Here is a 22,755-nt window from a genome sequence, read left to right on the forward strand (position 1 = left end):
ATGAAAGCAGCAGTATTTTTATGCGGAAATTCCATATACCTTTATTTATAGGTCTTAATACAGCAACATGTAAACGAAAAGTGAGAACACTGCTCGTTTTCCTAATCTGACGTATAAAACGGAGTTTCTCCAGAAAACAGACTTGCCTTACCTTATGATTTATGTTCTAAGAGTACACTTTATAAAAATCAGCAACCAGGCTTTTTCCATGTTTAAACTTAATTGAACATGATTAAGTATAAATGAATAACTTTCTTTTATGTAGTAGCAAAGAGAGTCAGTAATCCTTTCAAGAAAGAGACTATTTCATTTCCTCCCAACTTGGATTCACCATAAACACGATCCACAAATGATATTGGAACCTAGTTAAAAAAATATATGTTAAGTGAGTCTTCAAAAATATGAGAAAAGAAGTATAGCAGGCGTACAACAATTACTCATACAACAGAAACAAGATTGTTCCTCTGCTAGCAAGTCCTTCAAGGTTAAGTGCAAATTATGGGATTCTTACAGTAACCACCTGCATCTCCAAGTCTTCAAAATTAAACATAATATGCATATTATCTTAAAATAGGTCATATGAACCAAATCTACTGTTTTGAAAGGCACTGATCCTGAATATTAAGTTGGTTTACTCAAGCTTCAAGGAAAAATTATCCTCCAAAAGTAAAATGGCCTGAAATTTTTCCAGTAGTCCATCAAGTTTAGTGTTAGTTTCTCAGTCATGCCCGACTCTTTGCGGCCCATGGACTCTAGCCCACCACACTCCTATGTCCATGGGATTTCCCAGGCAAGAATACTGGAGTGGGTTGCCATCCCCTTCTCCACCATCAAGTTCAGCTGTCGCTATTTTAGCACTAAGCTAAAAAATCTTACAACTTCCACAAGAGCAGTGGCATTCCAGATAGCTATTTTCTTGCTCTGAATACGAGTATTAAACTGCTCCTCCAATTCCTGCCCTTTGCATTTACTCATAGACCGTAGGGCAAAAGGGATTCACCAGGCATTTTTTTTTAAAAAAAAATTAACTAATTTTGGCCACATGGCACGTGGGATCTTAGTACCCCTACCAGGGATCAAACTTGTGCACCCTGCAGTGGAAACGGGAGTCTTAGCCACTGGCCCACCAGGGAGGTCCCACCCCGTTCATTTTTAACTTAAGTAGGTGGCTGACGGTCAAGACTAGGGGAAAAGCAGAAAACAGACTCATCCCATAATGCTGAGTGGTCGGAAGAAAAGGCAAGGATGAAGATACTGGTCACTTTTATTTACTTAAAAGGGAACACTGCCTTCTGTTAAGCTTTAGATCTTGGTATGTCACATATATTAATTTTAAAAGAATGTGAATTTTCACTCTTTTGCATGGACACCTGAAAGCCTTCCACATTTACTCAGTAGTTTATGAAAATTAACCTTTTATTATAAAAAGTCTAAACCTTGTTTCTTTATGAGGAATTGACATTATTTACATACCTCGCCAATAGTATAATTCAGCTGTCTTGCTCGAACAATCATCTCCATCTGGAAAACGTAGCCTTTAGAAATACATTTTCCTATTAATTTCTGTAAAACTTCTTTTCTGTATAACCTGTAAGAAATTAAAATGTATATGAACACCTCGATAAATATACATTCCTACATGTACCCTGACCTTTCCAAAAGTTCACTGGTATTTATAAAAACTTAACTTTCACTGGCCATTTGTCTACAGAAAAGTTCTCACAGTTGATGATTATGATACATTTATCTTGAACTGGAAAGGCCATAAAAATATTTGGTAAATAATTTAGGACAATTGTGGAAATGAATCCTTAGTATCTTTTAAAGAGTTATCTTCCTATCACACTATTAGAAATTATTAAAATATGGTAAAGTGAATCATGTGGAGCAAAACCGCCCATTGTTTGTAGTTTCAAAATTTTTCTTGAAATTTAAAGTTGAAAAGGAAGAAACTGTTTCAAATGCTGGGACAACAGAGTTGGTAGATAATGAAGCACAATATAAACTCGATGACAAGAAAGAAGCAATTATCAGGTGTTTCCTCATAAGTATCTATGAAGTTTCTGTTTCCTGAGATCTAAATAAATTCCTGGGATAAACTAAGTCCCTCTAGGTTGAGCCTGGTTAAGTTAGAGACAGGAAGTAGGGATCACAAGATTGAGGCAGTACTGGCGGGAACCAGCTATCAGTGACTGAGGTCACAGTCAGACAATTAAGACAGATGAATGCACACCCTAACTTTAGAGGGACTGCAAGCCAAAGGCAAAGCTCATCAGGTTTACAAAGAGAGACAGGAGTGGGGAAGTCCTATGGGTGAACTCTAATCTTCTTCGGGAGCTCTGTTTTCAGTCACTGAGGTTAAAAAAAAAATTCCCCCCGAGCCTCAATGTATACAAAGGCAGCAATTTATACCTTTTTTCTTGTAGTTTTTGAGAAAGCTATGAGAGAAAGAGCTAGGTGATGAAGTGACTAGGGGAACTAGGGCCCAAAGCAAAGTCCCCATCTCCACAACCAACTAAGCTACCCTGGGTCTTCATTCAAAATCACTGTAACACATGTGGGCTTCATATATTCATCTGCCTCGAAGTGTGGAACTGAAGGATGTATATATGGGTCTGTAGCTATCTTTCATACACCAAACTGTGCTTTCAAAACAACTTACATCTTAATTCTAGAGAAGTTTCATTTTCATTATCTGACGTCTAATTTGTGATGGCTCCTCTCTTCACTTCTGACTCTCTTACTGTCTCTGAACTGCTATCCAACAGACTTGCAGCTGCATTTGAAGTATTCATTACCTTCAACAGCAGGCTCCTAATTTCTGTATTTGTGTGTTTTAACAAGGGCTTCCCGATGCAGGTTCGATCCCTGGGTTGGGAAGATCTCTGGAAGAGGGCATGGTAACCCACTCCAGTATTCTTGCCTAGAGAATCCCTTGGACAGAGGAGCCTGTTGGGCTATGTCCCATGGGGTCGCAAGGAATCGGACACGACTGAAGCGACTGAGCATGCGCACATGCGTTCTATCAAAGGTCAAAAGAATCAACACTTAATGGATAGAAGCGTGTACCAGGTAATATAATGTAGTAAGTAGTGCATGGAGTCTGGATCTTAAAGGAGATGAGGAGACATTTTAGTTTCAGAGATTAAAAAAAATCTGGCAGTCATCTGGCACCATCATACAAAGTAACCTACTGTATCAAGTCTAAAATTACACAAACACCAAGAAACAAGCAAAAATTTAAAAATCCCAAGGACCCAGCAGGAGGCTTTGCACCACTTAGACAAGAAGTGATGTTCTGAATGAGCAGTCAGTGGTCACCTCAGGCCCAAGGGCTGGGCGGTGACACTCACTGTAAGCACACCAGCCTGTCCTTCCTGCTCTTTAAAAGTACAGTATTTCCCTTAAGAAGATGTTTAGGATTCATTAACACCTCTAACAACTTCAATCTGCCTTTTTTAGTATTCCAGAACAAAAATGGGGTGGAAATGAAAAGGGTTTCTTTAAGTAAGTCATTATAAAGCAAGAGATTTAGGCAAGAAATTGTAAATAGTAGAAAATATACAGTTACAAGTTTTCACTGTACCTGAAACTTCCTGTTAAATCAGATGCTCCTGGTCGCAGCAAAATCTGAGTTATAAAATTGGCCACACGGCTGTCAAAGAAAACATTTTCTTTATAAAATACAGTTTCTACACGAAAGAAATACAGCCAAGTGCAGAGTGCTAAAAATGCTATACTAATTTCAAAAATGCAAGAAAAATGTTAACTCTATGGAACAAAGCAAGGATTTGTCAGTGAAAGGAGATCCGACAGTTCTCGTTTTTTACTCTTTGAATAGGTATTTTTTTATTCTTTGAATGTGACGTGTGGAGATGACCTATAAAACAATCATTTTCCAAACACTAGGTAAGAATGGCAATAGACTTTTAACTCCACTTGCACATCTGCCAAAAGTCATAACTTAGGGTTACGAACATCTGTCAAGACAGGAAAAGTGATCTATCAGGGATTTTAAGCTGCTTTTTCAGATTCAAATCACCAAGGGAGGGCTGTTTCCAATCTCAGTTTGCATTAAAACGGTTATTTTTTTTTTAAGGGTGAAGGTGGGAAAGGGTTTGGGGTTTTGGCCATCTCTGGAAACTGACCTCTACTCTGAGACTATCCATTCTGCTTGGGTTTCTGTAACCCACAGACTGGGTGACTTAAACAACAGATACTCAATTCTCAGTTCTGGAGGCTGAAGAGTCCAAGATAAAGGTGCTGTAAACTTGGTTCCTGGTGAGGATCCTGTCCCTAGCCTCCAAATGGTGCCTTCTCACATGGAGGGTGGAGGAGGGGAAAGGCCAGGCTTTCCGGCTTTCTTCTTGAAAGGGCACTAATCCCACCAACAGTGCCCCACCCACATTCAGGACCTCATCTAAACCCACTCACCTCCCCCAAACCCCATTTCCAAACACCAACACTCCCAGGGTAAGGCACACGTGAATTCGGAAACATTCAGCTCGTAGCAATGACTTTAGGGTCTGTGCTTCAAGCACAACGAAGTATCAATCAATTATAAGCTACTACTGACGAATAGCTATTATTAACATTTCAAAAAGATGTAAAGTACACTTGGAAAAAATGACTTTGGTACTGCAGCTGTTTTAGTGTGCTCAGATTCAGAAAACTAGTTGTTCTGGAGGGAGGGAAGGTGGCAGGGAAGCAGCGTGGAAAAAAGTTTCTCTCCAAGGCCAGGGGAACCATCAAGGTGCTCCTTAGGAGAGCCTATTTCATATAAAATACACCGCTAGGGATATAGTTGGGATAATGGCTAATAAAAACATACTCCCCTCCCTTCAATTTGCTTCTGATCGTTAAAAAGAATTCTAAGACATAATTTATCCCACAAAATGAATTTGACCCAAGGAATGTGAGAGTATATGTATTTATGTGTATGTGGTACATATGTATGTATATATTTATACATCTATTCAAGGTAATGCATTTTAAAATTGGGGTCTTTAACCAAAATGCTGCAAGTCCACGGGGTCCCAAACAGCTGGACATGACTGGACAACAACAATCAAAATAACAGCTAGAGTCACAGACTTGGGTTCAAATTCAGGTTCTGGACCATAAAAATGAGACCTTGAGCAAGTGATACATAATCTTTCTCACCAGTTTTTACTATAAAGTCAGTGAAGACATTAAGAAGTCATGACGGATACAACTCAATACAACTAAATGATCCAACCAAAAGTTGCAGACTGTCTCTCATTGGGACTCCCTGATTTTAAATATTAGTTTTAATGACCAAATTCAGAGAGGCCTGAGTCAGTGATCTCACTGACTTGCTGGTCTCAACCGTGGCTGCACAACAGAATCCTCTGAGAACCTGTGAAAACTACTGAGGCTTCTGCACCATCCCTGGAGATCCATTCAAATGGTCTCCAATGTGTGTATGCACAAAGGAGGGGAGGATGAATAGGGAGCAGATGTATATAATTTCCTCCTACATGATTCTGATCCTCAGAAAGAATGAAAACTGCTCATTTATCTAACCCCTTCATTTCACTGAAGATTGAGGCTTTTACATGTTTTAAGTTTCACAGTTACGAGGCAAAACTGAACCTAACAGAACCTTTGACAGGAACGGAGAGTGATAAAAAGTGCTATTAGTAAGAGTTTATACAAGTACTATTAGTAAGAATTCAGGTATGTTGTTACACCAAAAAGCAATAAGCTAGGTAGATCTTTTTGAGATCGAAACATCACTGTCCAACAACCTAGGTGAGATAGACTAAATGTGGTCAACAATTGTTTGTGGGTCTTCCCATCAAGAGGAGGATTCTATTTCCGCATCCCTTGATGACAAGCTTGCTCTGACCAGAGTTTAAAGTGGTGTCAGCCCCAGAGCTGAGCACCCAGGAGTGCTTGCAGCTGCAGCTGTGGTGCTTCTGGGTGGTGCCCTCAGGAGGCCACGTAAAGCAGCTGACCCAGCTTTCCAGGTGAGTGGCTACGTGCAGGAGAACTGAGGTGGGCCCAGTCAACAACCAGTACCATATGCTAAACATATGAATGAGGCCATCTTGGAGCTACCAGCACAGCTCACCCTCAAGCCGAAGGAAACTGCATAAATGAGCCCAAGTGAAATCAGCGGAGGAACCAGTAGCCAAACCAAAGAATTTAGAGAAATAATAAATTTGTTTTAAGTCACTTAGCTTTGGGATGGTCTGTTACGCTGTAACAAAAAACTGAAACAGCTTGTTTTACTTCCATTTTATCATGAAGAAAACAAAGCTTAGAAAAGGCAAGATATGCAAGGGACACAGTAATTTAAATGACAGAATCAGGAGTTTAACCCAAGTCTGCCTCCAAAGCTTCACCACTTTATGTTTCTTAGTAAAAGCTGAAATCATGATGTATCTTAAATTATTAGAAAAATATATATTGAAAAGTTATTTAATCCAAAAATAGATGAATAATTCACTTAGAGCTGAAGGTTCACACAGAATAAATTTTGCTGAATTAGATAATTTCTATGAAAGGTTCAAAGGTTTATGCAGATTTTCCCCAAGTGAAAAGCATCCAAAATAAAATACTCTAACACAGGAAAGATTGTAGGTAAGAAGCTACCTGGGAATACTGTTTGGAAGTCACAATCTGATTTCACAAACCCCACATGGTAATTTATTCCAAATACTTTCTATATGTATATACCTGATTATTTTTCTTTTCAAATCCCAGCCATATACACCACCATTTCCTTTGTAGCGAGTTCCGGAGACAATGTCAAAATTACCCTCCTTTTGCTTCCTGTAGAAAAAATAAATTAGCTGTCAATTTAAAAAAGCTGCTGAGCTTTCAATGAAATTGCTAAAGCAAAGCTCGTATGTTTAATTCTAACAGATATCACAAGAAATTCCTTTCTGAAAAGGCTGTGAGTTACTAACTCACACTCCTTCCAGCCATCACTTGTGTCCATTTTCTACCATCTTATTGGTGCTGGATGTATTGCTTCATAGGTTTTTAATTTTGAAAAACGAACGGGTAGCAAACATGTAACACACGCTTATTTTAATTGCATTTCCCTGACTACATCCCAGGGTGAGTACCTTCTCTTAGTTTCATTAGCCATTTGCGTTTCTCCTACATACGGCCTGTTTGCATCTCTCATCCATTTTCTAGTCCACTGGTTCCACTGCCTTATCAGGTCAAAGGAGTTTGGGGTACTGGTGATCCAAGCAGAGAAGGTATTTTTGAGGTGACTATGCAGAGATCAAAGGAGTAGTAGTTGGCATTAAGGAGCTGCGACACAGCACTTCAGACAAAGGGGGGGGCAGAGGATGAGTTCAGATCGCAAGGCAGGGGCCACTTCACAGAGTGGTTTGAATGCAAGTAAAGGGATGTAGATTCTCCATGTGTTCACAGGAACTCCTGGAAGTGTTCTCAACAGGTTGGGGACACGATCTGACTCTGTTTTTCTATTTAGTTTATGTTCAGAACAGCTCCCAAGTTCTTTTTCTGAAAGGTGTCAAGGTCTCTTAGATTTTCTAAAAATGTTTTTACATTACCTGTAAATAAATAGAATTTTGTACCCTTTACTGATATATGCTAAATTCTTATGTTACAACATTACTTAAAATTTCCGTATTTAATGACATCTGGTATACCTACAGTCACCGATGAGTTTATTGAAAATTAATTCAATATTTCATCATTTGGTAAGTTTCATGGGGAAATCCACTGGTGGTTAGGACTCCTGCTTTCACTGCTGAGGGCCCAGGTTCAATCCCTGGTCAGGGAACTAAGATCCCACAAGCTGTGGTGGTTTAGTCGCTTAGTCGTGTCCAATTCTTGTGACCCCATGGACTGTAGCCCGCCAGGCTCCTCTGTCCATGGGATTCTCCAAGCAAGAATACTGGAGTGGGTGGCCAAGCCATGCGGTGCAGCAAAAAGTAAAAAGGTAAGACACCTCTAACTTAGCACTAGGTTGTCTTCAGTATGTTTAAGTGGTTTCCTTCTATTTCTATACTAAAATATTAAGAAGAAATGGATAGTGAATTTTATGACATACCCTTTAGCACCTATAGACGTAATCAGACTGCCTCCTTTGTTAATGTGATAAATGAATTATTTTGACAGATTCCTGATTTTGGCATTCATTCCTAAAATAAAACCCATCTATTCATAGGGTTTTGCCCTTTTGATGCAGGGTTTAATTCCATTTAACAGGGAAGATGTTTTTCATCTTTTTCTATAGCATTTATAGAAATTAACAATGGTTTACAGAAATTTTCTATAGTGTTTACAGAATTAGGTAATAAAGGGATTATTTTTCAGTTAGTCCTCTCAGGGCCCCTAAAATACTTCATTTAGTCTTGTAACTATATTCACATGCCTCAAATCTGTGCACTGGTTTTACTTTTGATAGCAAACTTAAAACAGCATGAGCATTTTAATGAATGAAAAATGAAGTAAAAAATCAATATAAGATAAATGACTTGAATCATAATTCTTTCAAATATTAGAAATACCTACCTAATGAATTCAGGAATAAATTTTGGCTGAAATTAAGAATAAACAGTAGGTCAGTAAAATAGGCTAAGACTATAATAAAGAGCTAATAAAGAAACATACCACTCACATGGTGTGAGAGGTCAGCATCCATGATGATTATGTAGTTGCCTGTGGCATGTTTCATCCCGTGAATATATGCAGTTCCTAAAAAGGAAAACATCTGTACCCATTAAAGGAAGTCAGCGGAAATGCTGAGGTCTACATCTCAACAGGGAAGAAACCGCTAAGCATCCCTGAAAAGCCATTAGTCCTCTGCAGCTGACAGTGAACTATAACCTCACTTTAGTCCTGGGCACCATCTTGGGATGCCTGGACCCCCACCTAACCTGTCTCTCTGCTTCTGCTCTTCCCATCACTGCTGCCCCACAAAAGCTACCCAGGGACTGTCTTCCACACCTTAAGCCTGGTACACAAGAACCCTGTCTCTGGGGCCACAGGTGCAACTAGCAATTACTTAGCCACGCTTATGCCTAAAGTTCCTCAAGGACTTGGCAGGTAAGGGTAACTGGTCAGGAACAGGAGATGTGAATTCCTGTGTTCTCTAGCCCCAATCCAACACGTATCTTATTAGCAAGGCTGAACTCTTCTGACTTCTGTTAAGAAGTGACTGACTATAGGTTTTTGGATTGCCACTGACTGGTTAGTAATTCTTGGTGGCTTTCAGGGCAGTTTCAAGATTACTTCCATCTTGAAGAACCTTCTGGATTCAGATATTCAGAACATTTGATCATGCCATGAAATCAAGGATCTTCAGGACAGCAGATAACTCAATTTCCAAGTACTGTGTTTCCTCCACGCTCCCCCAATTTTTCAGTAATAACACTTTTCAACATAAAACAACTGTGACCAACAACAGAAATAAAGGCATTCAAGATTTTTATCTCAGAACGAGATTGAGTTCATTTGAGATTTTTCTATAACCTCTTACATTGCAAAACCAGAACAGCTTTCTTTTTAAAAACAAAAACAAAAAACAAAAACCTTTTAAAAACGTTTAAAGAAATGTTCAAGAACTTACAGCTAAGGCAGTGTGCTGGTCCAAATGTTTGCCCTTAGATCCCTTCTCTGTTCTAAATATATCACAGGGTACTATATTTGTTCTCTTGTCAACTGATTTCCAAACAGCTTTGGGAAGCACAGGAAGAAGAGCGATTTCAAGCAGAAGGGGAAAAGTCCAAGAGTCCTCCCCCTTACTCCACCTCTCAGCATGGACCAGATTCCCTCCTCAGCTCCCGCTTCCACCAGGTATCCCTGACTCTACCATTAGAGCTCCTCTGGGCACGTAGCCCGGGTCCCCGGCTCTAAAAACACCAGTTCCTCCATCGCTGCTCCAGCCCCGGGGGAGTAGCAGTGACCTCCAGTAGCACTAATCTCTGAGTAACCTCACTCTTCCATTTGGCTTCTCAGGAATTCCTTCACTGGTGTAACCAGATTCTCTGTATTAAATTCCTTACATTGAAAGACTTAACAATAGTTTCTGTTTTCCTAAGAGGGCCTTGGTTGATACAGGCAATTCAAGTTAAACCAACTACATGTCATTAAGATCATTAAAAATCATCACAGGAGGTCACTGCATTTTGGCCCTGTTCCAAACTGGGACACTACACATAGGAAATCTTACCAAGGTAAGGAGCAGGTATGGGGGGGTGGGGATGAGAGGGTCTGCTTACCTAGCCCCAACTTTTTCTCCCGTGGCCTTAGAAGCTGTAAGGATAAGAAATGGCATTTTAACACAAATAATCGAAAATCGAATAAAAACTCTTTTTAAATAAGTGCTCACTCATTTTAACAGAAACACTGCTGCATTTATTTGAACTTACAGCACAATATGCCTAACATTTTTTGCCAAAATAAAAACTGCATTTAGTAACAAGTAATTTAACAGCTTTTAAGGAAAAGTAACATTCTTTTACCCAAATCCCCCCACCCCAGACAAAATCTTAAAGTCTAGCCCCTCCTCCTCAGTGGAGGAGGGGCTAGAGTTTTTACCCACCAAAAAAAACAATGTATTTTTTTGGTCTGCTGTTAAGTCACTTTAGTCCTGTCTGACTCTGTGTGACCCCAGAGAGGGCAGCCCACCGGGCTCCCCCATCCCTCGGATTCTCCAGGCAAGAACACTGGAGTGGGTTGCCATTTCCTTCTCCAGTACATGAAAGTGAAAAGTGAAAGTGAAGTCGCTCAGTGGTGTCTGACTCCCAGTGACCCCATGGACTGCAGCCCACCAGGCTCCTCCGTCCATGGGATTTTCCAGGCCAGAGTACTGGAGTGGGGTGCCATTGCCTTCTCTCAATCTATCTATTGATTCCTTCCTAAGAAAACTGAGGATTTAACTCACTTATACCTTTTTGGAATATTTGATAACCATACTTGTTTTCTCAATCCCGTCTTTGATTTTAAACATTGACATTTCATCAACTTATCTTGATTTTATGCTTAGATGACCTTATCTCCTTCTCTATTCGTCCACTCACATGACTTCAGGTTATATTCCTACAAGATTTTCTTTCTTTTATTGCTTGTCAATTAAGTCTTTCTACACTTTCTGGTTCACATATAAACCCTGACTTATTTAGATCTTTCCTTTTTTCTCTAAATTTCTGGAAAAGTAGAATGCCAGTGTTTGACACCAAATTTCTGAGGTAGGGGGATGAAGACTCACCACTGAGCATTTCCTATCCACCCCCGGCACTGGGCAGTAAGTAGGCAGCCGGCCTCAGACTGCAAACCTCCAAACAAAGGATTTTCAATTTAATTCAAACAGGTTACACTTTTTAACTACACGCAAGCTGCTGTAGGTCTAGAGGAGGAACAAAGACAAAGTACATTCCGGCCTGGTGAGCTCGTATACAGGAGAGCCAGACATTCAGTCAGTGATCCATGGTAGTTACAATTCACTAAACAAAATCAAATGACGTGTCAGGTTTTATCTGATGCTGTGCTTGATGGTTACCATCAAAATACTGACCTCATCTGGTATTTGCACTGAAAACTCAAATTCTTTACAGTTTATCTTAGATTTTCTATAACCCTGTGTTTTAGCTTAAAAAAAAAAAAAAAACCTCATTTTCAAAGAATTTTATTATTTTTAATTTTCAGACTTTCAAAGGTTTATATTAAATAACTCCATCTTTTTTCCCCCCTGAAACATTACTTCCAGTCAGTTTGAAAGGCTAGCTAACAAAGCATCTATGAATATTTTATCTGAGATTTTGTACGGTGGTTCCTAATTTTTCTTCGATTTCCCAACTGAATATACTTATGTGACCTAAAAAGCAAGCAAGTACCATCTTTGGCATAGCTTCTTATTGGTCACACATGCACACACACCCCCAGTAATTTTCTTAAATGACCTAAAAGTGATAAAATAATGAGTAGGCAATTTCCCTGGTACCACTCAGAAATCGTGACAGTAAATGCTATTTTTTCCCTCATCCTTTTAAATTTTATTAGGTTGATAAGGAAAGCAGAATTCTTTGAAGACCATGTTGTTTTAGAATTTGAGGTCAATTCAGCAGGCACAATCAATCACACCTCAAGGTTGAGGTTCAAAGATAAAAGGATTTTTATCTTTTTGTCAGGCTGATGTTTCCAGGTTAAATGGAACTACACAGTGAGAACATTCTATGCATTATGTGAATCAGTGCAGTGGGCCCTGAACCTATACAAGAGGAACTGAGGAACTGTTGGCCAAAAATATGAATCAACCATTATTGAAAGTCACTGCTAAAAGGATGAAAATCTAAGCTTTTATCTCCTCTGTAAGCTTGTACATCTGGAAATATTCAGAAAGGACTGAGGTGTGACAGTTCTGTGAATTGTGCCTGTGAGATGGAAGGAAGCTCCATCACAGGATAGACTTACACTGTACGTAAGCGTAACATATTTCCTGGGACTTTGCTGATGGTCCAGTGGCTAGGACTCTGACCTTCCAATGCAGGGGGCCCAGGATCAATCCTTGGTCTGGGAACTAGAACCTGCATACCACAACTAAGACCTGTCACAGCCAAATAAACTCAAAAAAAGACAGTGTCACACACTTCCTTTCAACTCTTCTCATTAACTAAGCTCTCCTGTGACTGCATAGAAATTATTTCATTATTGGGATTAATCAAGAATATGTGAACTCCGAGTCTATTTTGTTTGATGCTTAATTGCTACTTCTTGAAGTGCAAGTATCAATAAAGGTTCTCCAAGAGACTTCTTTATGCATATACCAAAGGGCTCTCTTTGGCACGAGGTGGTAATTTTGCTGGCAAAGGGACGTCTGATGATGCCCAGAGGTATTTCTGGTTGCTGCACTGCAGGGGTCACTGCTGCATCTTGTGGGTAGAGTCCAGAGCTGATGCTGAACATCCTGTAACATACAGGACAGTCCCTCACAGTGAAGACCCCTCAGGTCCCAAGGTCAGTAGTGCCAAGACTGAGAAATTCTCATCCATGCAAATTATAAAATACTGTCTAAAATGTGTTTTCTAATTAAATCTGGATGTAACTGTTTTTGGCCCAAGAACTGGCTGAAGTAAACTAAAAAATCTACTCCAGCATTCATAAAGGCAAACCATTGATCAAAAATAAAAATGCCCAAGTTACTCCTGTAGAACAACAGGCTTTAAGGTACAGTGAGAAAGTTTAAAACTTAGAAACTCAGTCTATTTCACAAGACTATCCTACAGATAAAACTGCCAGGTTCTTTGAAAAATCATGTTTCACATGAAAACAACCAGTCACCTTTCCCAGCTACAAGCTTTTAGCTGCAGACAGCATTCTCTACTGAAAGGACGAGAACACCTACAGAAAGTGAGCAAGAGAGATCAAGGCACGCATTCCTTTTTTGTGTGTGTGTGTGTAATAAAGTTTTATTAAAGTATAAAGGAGATAGAGAAAGCTTCTGACATAGGCATCAGAAGGGGGTAGAAAGAGTACCCCAAGGCACGCATTCCTAACTGCAACCTAGCTTTAAAACTTGTTGTTTAGTTACTGAGTTGTGTCCAACTCTTTTGAGACGCCATGGACTGCAGCTCACGAGGCTCCTCTGTCCATGGGATTTTCCAGACAAGAATACTGGAGTGGCTTGCCATTTTCTTCTCCAGGGGATCTTCCTGATGCAGGGATCAAACCCAAGTCTTCCTGCACTGGCAGGAGAATTCTTTACCACTGAGTCAGCAGGGAAGTCCCCAGTTCTATAATACTTCTGAATTCAGTATCATGCTTTAATTCTGCCCTTCAAGGAAACTGATTTGCAGAGTCAGACATAAAGAGTTCATCCAAAGGCCCACTGTTCTGCTGTAAATCTACCAATGACTCAACATACCAAAGGTATGTAAAACCTCAAGCACAATGAAAATGTATCTAAATCCCAAGCATATATCAGTGCTCTTTATCTTTTCAGTTTCTAGACAGATGGAATCCAAGCACTGTTCATTTATCATCTTTCCCCCATATAAAGGTAATTGATATGATAGAAAAATGACTTACAATTCTGTCTGATCCATAGATCTTCTCCAACTGCTCAGCAATGTCCCTTGTTCCATCTGGGCTTCCATCATCTATGATTATAATTTCATAGTTGAAACCACTAAAATAAAAAAAAAAATTAAATTTGTATTGCTTGGAGACAGTAGTCTGAAATGAAAAAACAATTTAAAAGTCACTAACTCCTCCCTAGTGTAAGTGGCAATTTATTGCCATGTTAATTAACAAGGAACACTTCAATTATCAATTGAAATAAATGTCAAATATTCAGAATGTCACTTCCAAACTATGTAAGTGAAAGTCGCTCAGTCGTGTCTGAGTCTTTGCAACCCCATGGACTATAGAGTCCATGGAATTCTCTAGGCCAAAATACTGGAATGGGTAGCCCTTCCCTTCTCCAGGGGATCTTCCCAATCCAGGGATTGGACCCAGGTCTTCCACATTCCAGGCGGATTCTTTATCAGTTGAACCACAAGGGAAGCCCGCCAGGTGCCCTGGGGCCAGCAAGAGCAACTCTTGCTTATTGCTGGGCCCGGCTGCTGGAAAATGCTCCTGTACAGTCCTGCTGCTGCTAAGTCGCTTCAGTCATGTCCGACTCTGTGCGACTCCACAGGCTCCCCTGTCCCTGGGATTCTCCAGGCAAGAATACTGGAGTGGGGTGCCACTGCCTTCTCCAATACAATCCTGAGATGTTAAAATTCTCACACATAAAACATATTCTTTTGTTAAAAAAATTACTGATCATATATTTATATATGACAGGATATCATATGAAATCTTACTTATACACTTGGGAAATTTTATTTTGTGAAAGTGAAGTTGCTCAGTCGTGTCCGACTCCCAGCAACCCCACGGACTGCAGCCTACCAGGCTCCTCCGTCCATGGGATTTTCCAGACAAGAGTACTGGAGTGGGGTGCCACTGCCTTCTCCAATACAATCCTGAGATGTTAAAATTCTCACACATAAAACATATTCTTTTGTTAAAAAAATTAGTGATCATATATTTATATATGACAGGACATCATATGAAATCTTACTTATCCACTTGGGAAATTTTATTTTAAAAATACATTTAAAAGGTATCAAGTCAGCTGAGTGGCTCTGGATGATTATTCTTTTTAACCCCCAACAGATTTAAATAACGAATCAGGAATCTGATTTTATTTCACCCTTAAAAAAACCCCACTTGAGGATGGTGATAGTCTTTGATACCACTATTTCAAATAATTGTACCTATTACCCCACACTATCAAATAAAAAACACAGAACTACAAAAGACGTCAGTGCTTCTGAATTAAGGTCTTTCTATAGTTCTCATTAACTTCACGTGATAGTTTGCACTCAAAAAACAAGTCAGCAGAATACTTGGCAAGCTGCACCTGTGCTCACCATCACATCTTCCACCACCCCCTTTAAAGAAGACATTCTTTTTGTTAACTTTACTGGTAAACTTATGGGGAAAGAGGAGGTACAGATAAACCCCCATAACACAACATTATGTTTCCTCTGGTCCTGCTTTAAGAAACAAATGCACGGAAAACAACCAGAAAACACATTCCACTGTTAAAATGCTTTTAAAAAAAAAACACAAAAGTCAGCCCCCAGCACACTTGGAAGAAAGCAAAACCCAGCCTATCTATTCTCTAACAGCAAAGACGACTTCAGTTCCCCACAGGGCACTAAATCTGGGCATGCGCTTTACAAGTCAAAACCAGTTAAGATGTTGATTCTATTTGTGGTGCTGAGATACTTCATTCATAAGCAAAATTACTCCCCTCTACACTTCAAAGCACCAAGACCACCTGAGGAAGAGGTATCTAAAAGGAATCAAGTTGAGCAGACTTCAGGTAATTTGACTGCCACCTGAAAAGAAAACAGTTGTTCCCCATTAAACTTCATTCTCCACCCAGAAATCACTAAAGATAAACTGCACTACATCAAAGAACAGAGCAAAAAAACACCGTATAATCATGAAACAAGCCAGGACAAGATCAGCTACACGACCGTTTCTCTAACTGGGAAAAGAGTTTGAGAAATCAAAATAGAAATTTTTTTAAAAACTTAAAAGCCATGAATAAAAACTTTGAAAAGCCATGAATGTGAAGATAATGATTTGATTCAAATAATTATAATCAAACAGCAGTGTTTTTCACTTATCAGTATTTCCCACGATGTAGGTTTAATAAAGCTGGCTGGTTCGTGAGGATAAAGGCCCCCTCTGATGAACGTTGCAGAATTCTAAGCTGGTATAATTTTTTTTGACAGCAATTTGGCATTAACTACCAATCTTAAGCACATCTCTGTCGACTCAGCAATTCGACCGCGAAGACTTTACCTCGGGTATACTAGTAAAACAACGAATGCGTAAGGGGCACTTACTACAAATACGTCGTGAACAAAGTCTCCGTTCTCATTTGTAAAACAAAAGTCAAAAGAGGAAAAACAAAAAAAGTCTGGAAATAACTCGTTCTCGATTGAGAAGACTCGGTTGGAAAAATAAAAGCTATATGATATTATCTAATTTTCAAAGCACTGTAATTTGAGAAGTTTGTATATGCTGATACCTAAAGATCAAAGATTTATACACGATCCCCAAAACAAGGTAATTCGTACTAACAGCATTTTCTGAAGACAGAAAAAAGAAAAACTTTAAACATTTTCAAACTCTAACATCAACACCTCCCAGTTTTGTTTTTTTTTTTAAACAATCACATCAAACATCCACCTGCGAGTCTGCCCTTCTGCCTTCTCCAGAAGGGTTGCCCAGCCCAGCAGCAGCTCCCTAACCCACAGGGCCCAAACCTCCTGCTTACATAAGCCCTCGGAACGGGGGCGGGAGACAGCGGGCTCGCTCAGAGTCCCGGCTCCGGCCACAGCGCCCGATCGTCTAGATAAGGGAGAAGCGAGGTCAGGTTTTCGGACTCGCAGGCATTAAAAAGGGTGGCCAGCCCTTCTAAGAAAAGGCGGGCAGAGGGCCGTCGGGGAGTGTACAATAAAGAAGTGCTTCAGAAAACCCAAGGGCGGGACTAAGAATCCGAGAGACGAAGAGAAGCGCAGAGGAATCCGCCTCTGCTTTCCTCGCAGGGTGGCGTCCTCCCCAGGGTCTCCCGCGGGGGCCGAAGAGAGGCCGGGCAGGGCCGCCTCGCGCAGCCGCCAACGGCCGACACCCAGGCCCGGAAAGCCAGCTCATCTCATTTCTCGGGGAGGGCGGCCCGGCGCGCTACCTCTCGGAGAAGCTCTTCACCAGCAGCCACACGATGAACGGTAAGTTCTCGCGCTCGTTGTACGTGGGCAAAAGCACTGAATACTTGTCTTGCCGCGAGACGCGCCCCTTCGCCTCCCGCCGAGACCTAGGAGAGCTACGACTTGCTTCCTCGGCAGCCATGGCGGAACTGCGCGACAGGCCGGAAGCAGAAATACGTCACGCGGGGCGGAAGGCGAAGGATTGGACTGGACCAAATCCCGAGAAGGGGGGGTGGTCTATGTGGACGAGTTCTAGTCTTCCTAAGGTTCATTTCGCAGTTCCTTTGGAAACAGTAAGAACTTGTGAGTCTTTCACTGAGTCTGAGGGTGGCGCAAGAAATGCAGGTCCATTTATCACCTGGCTCAAGCTCCATAAAGTTTTTGTTTTGGTTTACTCCGGCCTCGCGACGAAGAAAAGCCGGAAACGGAAATGCCTTTAACGACGACTTCCGGAAAGAAGCCCGGCATGGCGGCCAGGGAGGAGGTGCTGGCCCTACAGGCCGAAGTCGCGCAGCGTGAGGAGGAGCTGAGTTCCCTGAAGCAGAGGCTGGCGGCAGCCCTTTCGACGGGGCAGGAGTCAGCGCGCTCGGTTCCGGTGTCGCCCCTGCCTCCCAGGGCCGCCCTGTCCCGAGAGGAGATCCGGCGCTACAGCCGGCAGCTCGTGCTCCCGGAGCTGGGCATGCAGGGGCAGCTGCGCCTGGCGGCCGCGGCCGTACTCGTAGTAGGCTGCGGGGGGCTCGGCTGCCCACTGGCGCAGTACCTGGCCGCAGCCGGCGTCGGCCGCCTGGGCCTCGTGGACTACGACGTGGTCGAAGCGAGCAACCTGGCCCGCCAGGTGCTGCACGGCGAGGCCCTGGCCGGCCAGGCCAAGGTCTTTTCGGCGGCCGCCGCCCTGCGCCGCCTCAATTCAGCGGTGGAGTGCGTGCCCTACGCCCAGGCGCTGACCCCGGCCACGGCGCTGGACCTCGTCCGCCGCTACGACGTGGTGGCCGACTGCTCCGACAACGCGCCCACCCGCTACCTGGTGAGCGACGCTTGTGTGCTCGCCGGCCGGCCCCTGGTGTCCGCCAGCGCGTTGCGTTTCGAGGGCCAGCTCACGGTCTACCACTACGGCGGGGGGCCTTGCTATCGCTGCGTGTTCCCCCGGCCACCCCCGGCGGAGACGGTGACCAGCTGCGCGGATGGCGGGGTGCTCGGGGCGGTCACCGGGGTCCTGGGCTGCCTGCAGGCGTTGGAAGTGCTGAAGACCGCTGCGGGCCTGGGCCCCTCTTACAGCGGCCGCCTGTTGCTTTTTGACGCACTCCGAGGAGATTTCCGCTGTATCCGGCTGCGGAGGCGCAGGCCCGACTGTGCCGCCTGCGGGGAGCGGCCCACCGTGACCGACCTGCAAGACTACGAAAGCTTCTGCGGTTCGTCGGCCACGGATAAGTGCCGCTCCCTCCGGTTGCTGAGCCCGGAGGAGCGGATTTCCATTACGGACTATAAGCGACTTCTGGATTCTAGGTCACCCCACCTGTTGCTGGACGTCAGGCCTCAAGTGGAGGTGGACATCTGTCGTCTGCCTCACGCCCTGCACATCCCTTTGAAAAGTTTGGAACGGAGGGATGCGGAGAGCCTGAAAGTCTTGGGAGAAGCCATCCGGGAAGGGAAGCAGGGCGCACAGGAAGGGGCGTCTGTCCCCATTTATGTGATTTGCAAACTGGGCAATGACTCCCAGAAAGCTGTGAAGATCTTGCAGTCCTGGGCAGACTTGGACTCTTTAACAGTTAAGGACGTTGTCGGGGGGCTCATGGCCTGGGCTGCCAAAATCGATGGAACGTTCCCGCAGTACTGAGGTGGCCGGTGGAATCTGACCAGCGAAGGGTGTGGGTTGCCATGTTACCTAAAGTTTTTTCACCTTTATTTATTTGCACTTTTTCCCCAGTAATGTATGGAGGAGCCTGGGATTCTACAGTACCTGTGATTAGGTGGACTACTTTTTATAAGAATCTTTTAAATTGTAATTTATCGAATAATGTAGTTATTGGGGTTATGACAATGTTCCTGTGACCTGTCTTATGTTTGCAGCACTTGCTGCAAGTAGTGTGTTTTAAATTCAGGTCATTCGCCTGCCCTGCGCCCCTCCCCCCGCCAAAATAAAAAGCTTTTCAGCATGTGAGGGCGATCTGGTTGTAATATACTTGCCCCTTTGACCGCCAGGGTTGATGTGACCGACCTGGCTAGCTAGGCCCGTGTTTCCTTCCTCCTTCACTGCTCCCATGAGCGTTTCTCCCGAAGCTGTGCCCTCAGTGAAATCGCACAGCCATCCCTGGTGGAGGAGGACGGGTCTTCAGTAAAGGGCCTAGGAGTAGCTGTGCTTTCCCCATAGAACTTCCAAGCAAGCTCCCAAGTTTACTCTCTTTAAATTGTACATTTTAATGCTTGGAAAGGTGTAGTAAACTGAATTGATTACAGATAAAATAGTTAAGCTCAGTTTATTGTTTACTAAGACATTCAGACTATTTTGGGGGGCTCCAAAATCACTGCAGATGGTGACTGCAGCCATGAAATTAAAAGACGCTTAACTCCTTGGAAGGAAAGTTATGACCAACCTAGATAGCATACTGAAAAGCAGAGACATTACTTTGGCAACAAAGGTCCGTCTAATCAAGGCTATGGTTTTTCCTGTGGTCATGTATGGATGTGAGAATTGGACTGTGAAGAAAGCTGAGTGCTGAAGAATTGATGCTTTTGAACTGTGGTGTTGGAGAAGACTCTTGAGAGTCCCTTGGACTGCAAGGAGATCCAACCAGTCCATTCTGAAGGAGATCAGCCCTGGGATTTCTTTGGAGGGAATGATGCTGAAGCTGAAACTCCAGTACTTTGGCCACCTCATGTGAAGAGTTGACTCATTGGAAAAGACTCTGATGCTGGGAGGGATTGGGGGCAAGAAGAGAAGGGGACGCCAGAGGATGAGATGGCTGGATGGCATCACTGACTTGATGGACGTGAGTCTCAGTGAACTCTGGCAGTGTGTGATGGACAGGGAGGCCTGGCGTGCTGCGATTCATGGGGTCGCAGAGTCAGACACGACTGAGTGACTGAACTGAAGACATTTTGGGGGTGTTTTTCTACTTCAAGTGCTGAAATACGTCCTAGAGCAGTGGTCCCCAACCATTTTGGCACCAGGGGCTGATTTCATGGAAGACATGTTTGGCGATGGAGGGGTGGGGGCAGATAATTTTGGTTTCCATCACTCACCTCTCCACTTTGTAGTCTGTACATAACAAGCCACCAACCAGGACTGGGGTTCTGGATGCCTTTTATAGAGAAATCAGTATTTAAAATGTAAATTATTTAAACATTAAAATTACCTGGGACGTGGTCACTTTATTGTTTTGAATTAATAGCCAAATAAGATACTTACAGTCTAGTAAGATAGAAACCGTCTTTGTAGTTTGTCAGTTTCTTTTATAAATCACTGATTTTTTTTCTAGATTTAGTTTCAGGTTCCACCTTCTGTTGTGCAAATAGATACTTCTAAACTGTTGTGTGGCTGGCTTTGAAATCTTCAGGTCCAAGTCCCAACTTTCTGCCCTCCCCTGTCCTTTTTTCTATGTTCAATCTGTTATTTTTATTTTTCACTTTACTGTGTGGCCAGGATGCCAAATACAATATTGAATTAAAGTGAAATAATACACATTTCTTCTCTCCTCCGCAATTTTGGGTGAAAAACTTTGAATATGTGACCAATATTATCTGTTATTGCTTTACTGTAGGTAAATAATCTCTCTCTGATTAAATTTCTATTTACAATTTGCTAAGAGTTTTCATTAAATTCATCAAATGCTTTTTCTACATTCTTATGTGTTTTTTCTCTTCTGTTAACATTGTGAATTCCTTTTTTTTTTTAATCATGGCAAACAAACACAAAAACTTCACCCTCCTGACAGTCTCCATGTGTACAAAACCAGATTCCAGAAGCCCCCATCCTTCATGACTGAGACTTTACACCTACAGAGCATCTCCCCATCACTCCCCTTTAATGTACCTTTTGTATCTTTTAATCTGTTCCAGCATTTTATGTTGGTTTTCTTATGCAACAGCATTTTCATGAAATGGCAGGTAGTCTGCCCAACTTCCAACATATACAACAAAATTAAAAGCGAACATGTGGCCTATGAGTGTATATTAGAGTCAACCCACGTATCCAAAGGGAGCCTCTCTTCTCCAGCTGATTGTTGTATGCAAGCTTATAATTGTCAGAAATCACAGATATAAAAGTAAAATGTTTGCATCTCTGAGTACAACTTTTAAAGTTTCAAAGCATTGTGGGCCAGGACTTCTGTGGTGGTCCGGTGGTTAAAAATCTGCCTGCCAATGCAGGGGACACAAGTTCAATCCCTGGTCTGGGAAGACTCCATGTGTCTTGGGGCAGCTAAGCTTAGGCATCTATCTACAGAGCCTGCGCTCCCTACAGTGCATGCTCCACAGCGGGAGAAGCCACCAGGATGAGGCACTCCAGCACAGCCAAAGATACCTTATTAACTGTGAAAAAGATCTTGCAGTCCAAGGGACTCTCAACAGTCTTCTCCAACACCACAGCTCAAAAGCATCAATTCCTCTGCTCAGTTTTCTTTATGGTCCAACTCTGACGTCCATACATGACTACTGGGAAAACCATAGCTTTGACTAGACAGACCTTTGTCAGCAAAGTAATGTCTGCTTTTTAATATGCTATCTAGGCTGGTCATAACTGTTCTTCCGAGGAGCAAGCATCTTGATTTAATGGTAGTCACCATCTGCAGTGATTTTGGAGCCCAAGAAAATAAAAGTCTGTCACTGTTGCCATTATTTCCCCATCTATTTGCCATGAAGTGATGGGACTGGATGCCATGATCTTAGTTTTTTGAATGTTGAGTTTTAAGCCAGCTTTTTCACTCTTCTCTTTCATCAAGAGGCTCTTTAGTTCCTCTTCGCTTTTGGCCATGAGGGTGGTGTCTGCGTATCTGAGGTTATTGATATTTCTCTGGGCAATCTTAATTCCAGCTTGTGCTTCATCCAGCCTAGCATTTCTCATGATATACTCTACATATAAATTAAATAAGCAGGGTGACAATATACAACCTTGATGTACCTCTTTCCCAATTTGGAACCAGTCCATTGTTCATGTCTGGTTCTAACTGTTGGTTTTGAACCTGCATACAGATTTCTCAGGAGGCAGGTAAGATGATCTGGTATTCCCATCTCTTGAAGAATTTTCCAGTTGTGATCCACATAGTCAACGGCTTTGACGTAGTCAATAAAGCAGTGTAAGATGTTTTTCTCAGCCACAGCTCAGAGGCCGGAAAACAAAGTTGCCTTACATCACTCTTCCCAGGTGGTGTTAGTGATAACCCGCCCGCCAGTTCAGGAAACCTAAGGGACATGGACGAGATGAAGATGACATCTCGTCCTCAGGACAACAGAGGATGAGATGGTTGGATGGCATCAC

The 22,755-nt window shown here is 42.4% G+C and overlaps 2 protein-coding genes across 2 annotated transcripts; one reads left to right on the top strand and one right to left on the bottom strand.

Annotated features, from left to right (window-relative positions):
- Positions 1–15: 15 nt before the first annotated feature.
- Positions 16–17,457, bottom strand: DPM1 (dolichyl-phosphate mannosyltransferase subunit 1, catalytic). The gene is made up of 9 exons (XM_061437968.1): positions 17,264–17,457; positions 14,041–14,140; positions 10,236–10,269; positions 8,633–8,709; positions 8,527–8,552; positions 6,706–6,801; positions 3,587–3,655; positions 1,474–1,588; positions 16–362 (listed from the first exon to the last, which is right to left on the bottom strand). The coding sequence occupies exons 1-9, from the start codon at positions 17,422–17,424 to the stop codon at positions 258–260; spliced, it is 783 nt and encodes a 260-aa protein (XP_061293952.1). The 5' UTR covers positions 17,425–17,457; the 3' UTR covers positions 16–257.
- Positions 17,458–17,536: 79 nt separating this feature from the next.
- Positions 17,537–20,757, top strand: MOCS3 (molybdenum cofactor synthesis 3). Its single transcript, XM_061437958.1, has one exon. It carries the CDS (start codon positions 17,713–17,715, stop codon positions 19,114–19,116), a length of 1,404 nt encoding a protein of 467 aa, XP_061293942.1. The 5' UTR covers positions 17,537–17,712; the 3' UTR covers positions 19,117–20,757.
- The last annotated feature ends 1,998 nt before the right edge of the window (positions 20,758–22,755 follow it).

The sequence above is a fragment of the Bos javanicus genome, chromosome 13, assembly GCF_032452875.1.
Source record: "Bos javanicus breed banteng chromosome 13, ARS-OSU_banteng_1.0, whole genome shotgun sequence".
Lineage (NCBI taxonomy): Eukaryota > Metazoa > Chordata > Mammalia > Artiodactyla > Bovidae > Bos > Bos javanicus.

Bases quoted from the DNA above. Each gene is read 5' to 3' on its own strand.
- MOCS3 (XM_061437958.1), top strand. From the start codon at position 17,713: ATGCCTTTAACGACGACTTCCGGAAAGAAGCCCGGCATGGCGGCCAGG.
- DPM1 (XM_061437968.1), bottom strand. From the start codon at position 17,424: ATGGCTGCCGAGGAAGCAAGTCGTAGCTCTCCTAGGTCTCGGCGGGAG. The intron at 10,270-14,040 runs GTAAGTCATTTT...TTATCCTTACAG, and splicing joins TCTATGGATCAGACAGAATT to CTTCTAAGGCCACGGGAGAA. The intron at 8,710-10,235 runs GTAAGCAGACCC...TTTCCTTTTTAG, and splicing joins GGAGAAAAAGTTGGGGCTAG to GAACTGCATATATTCACGGG.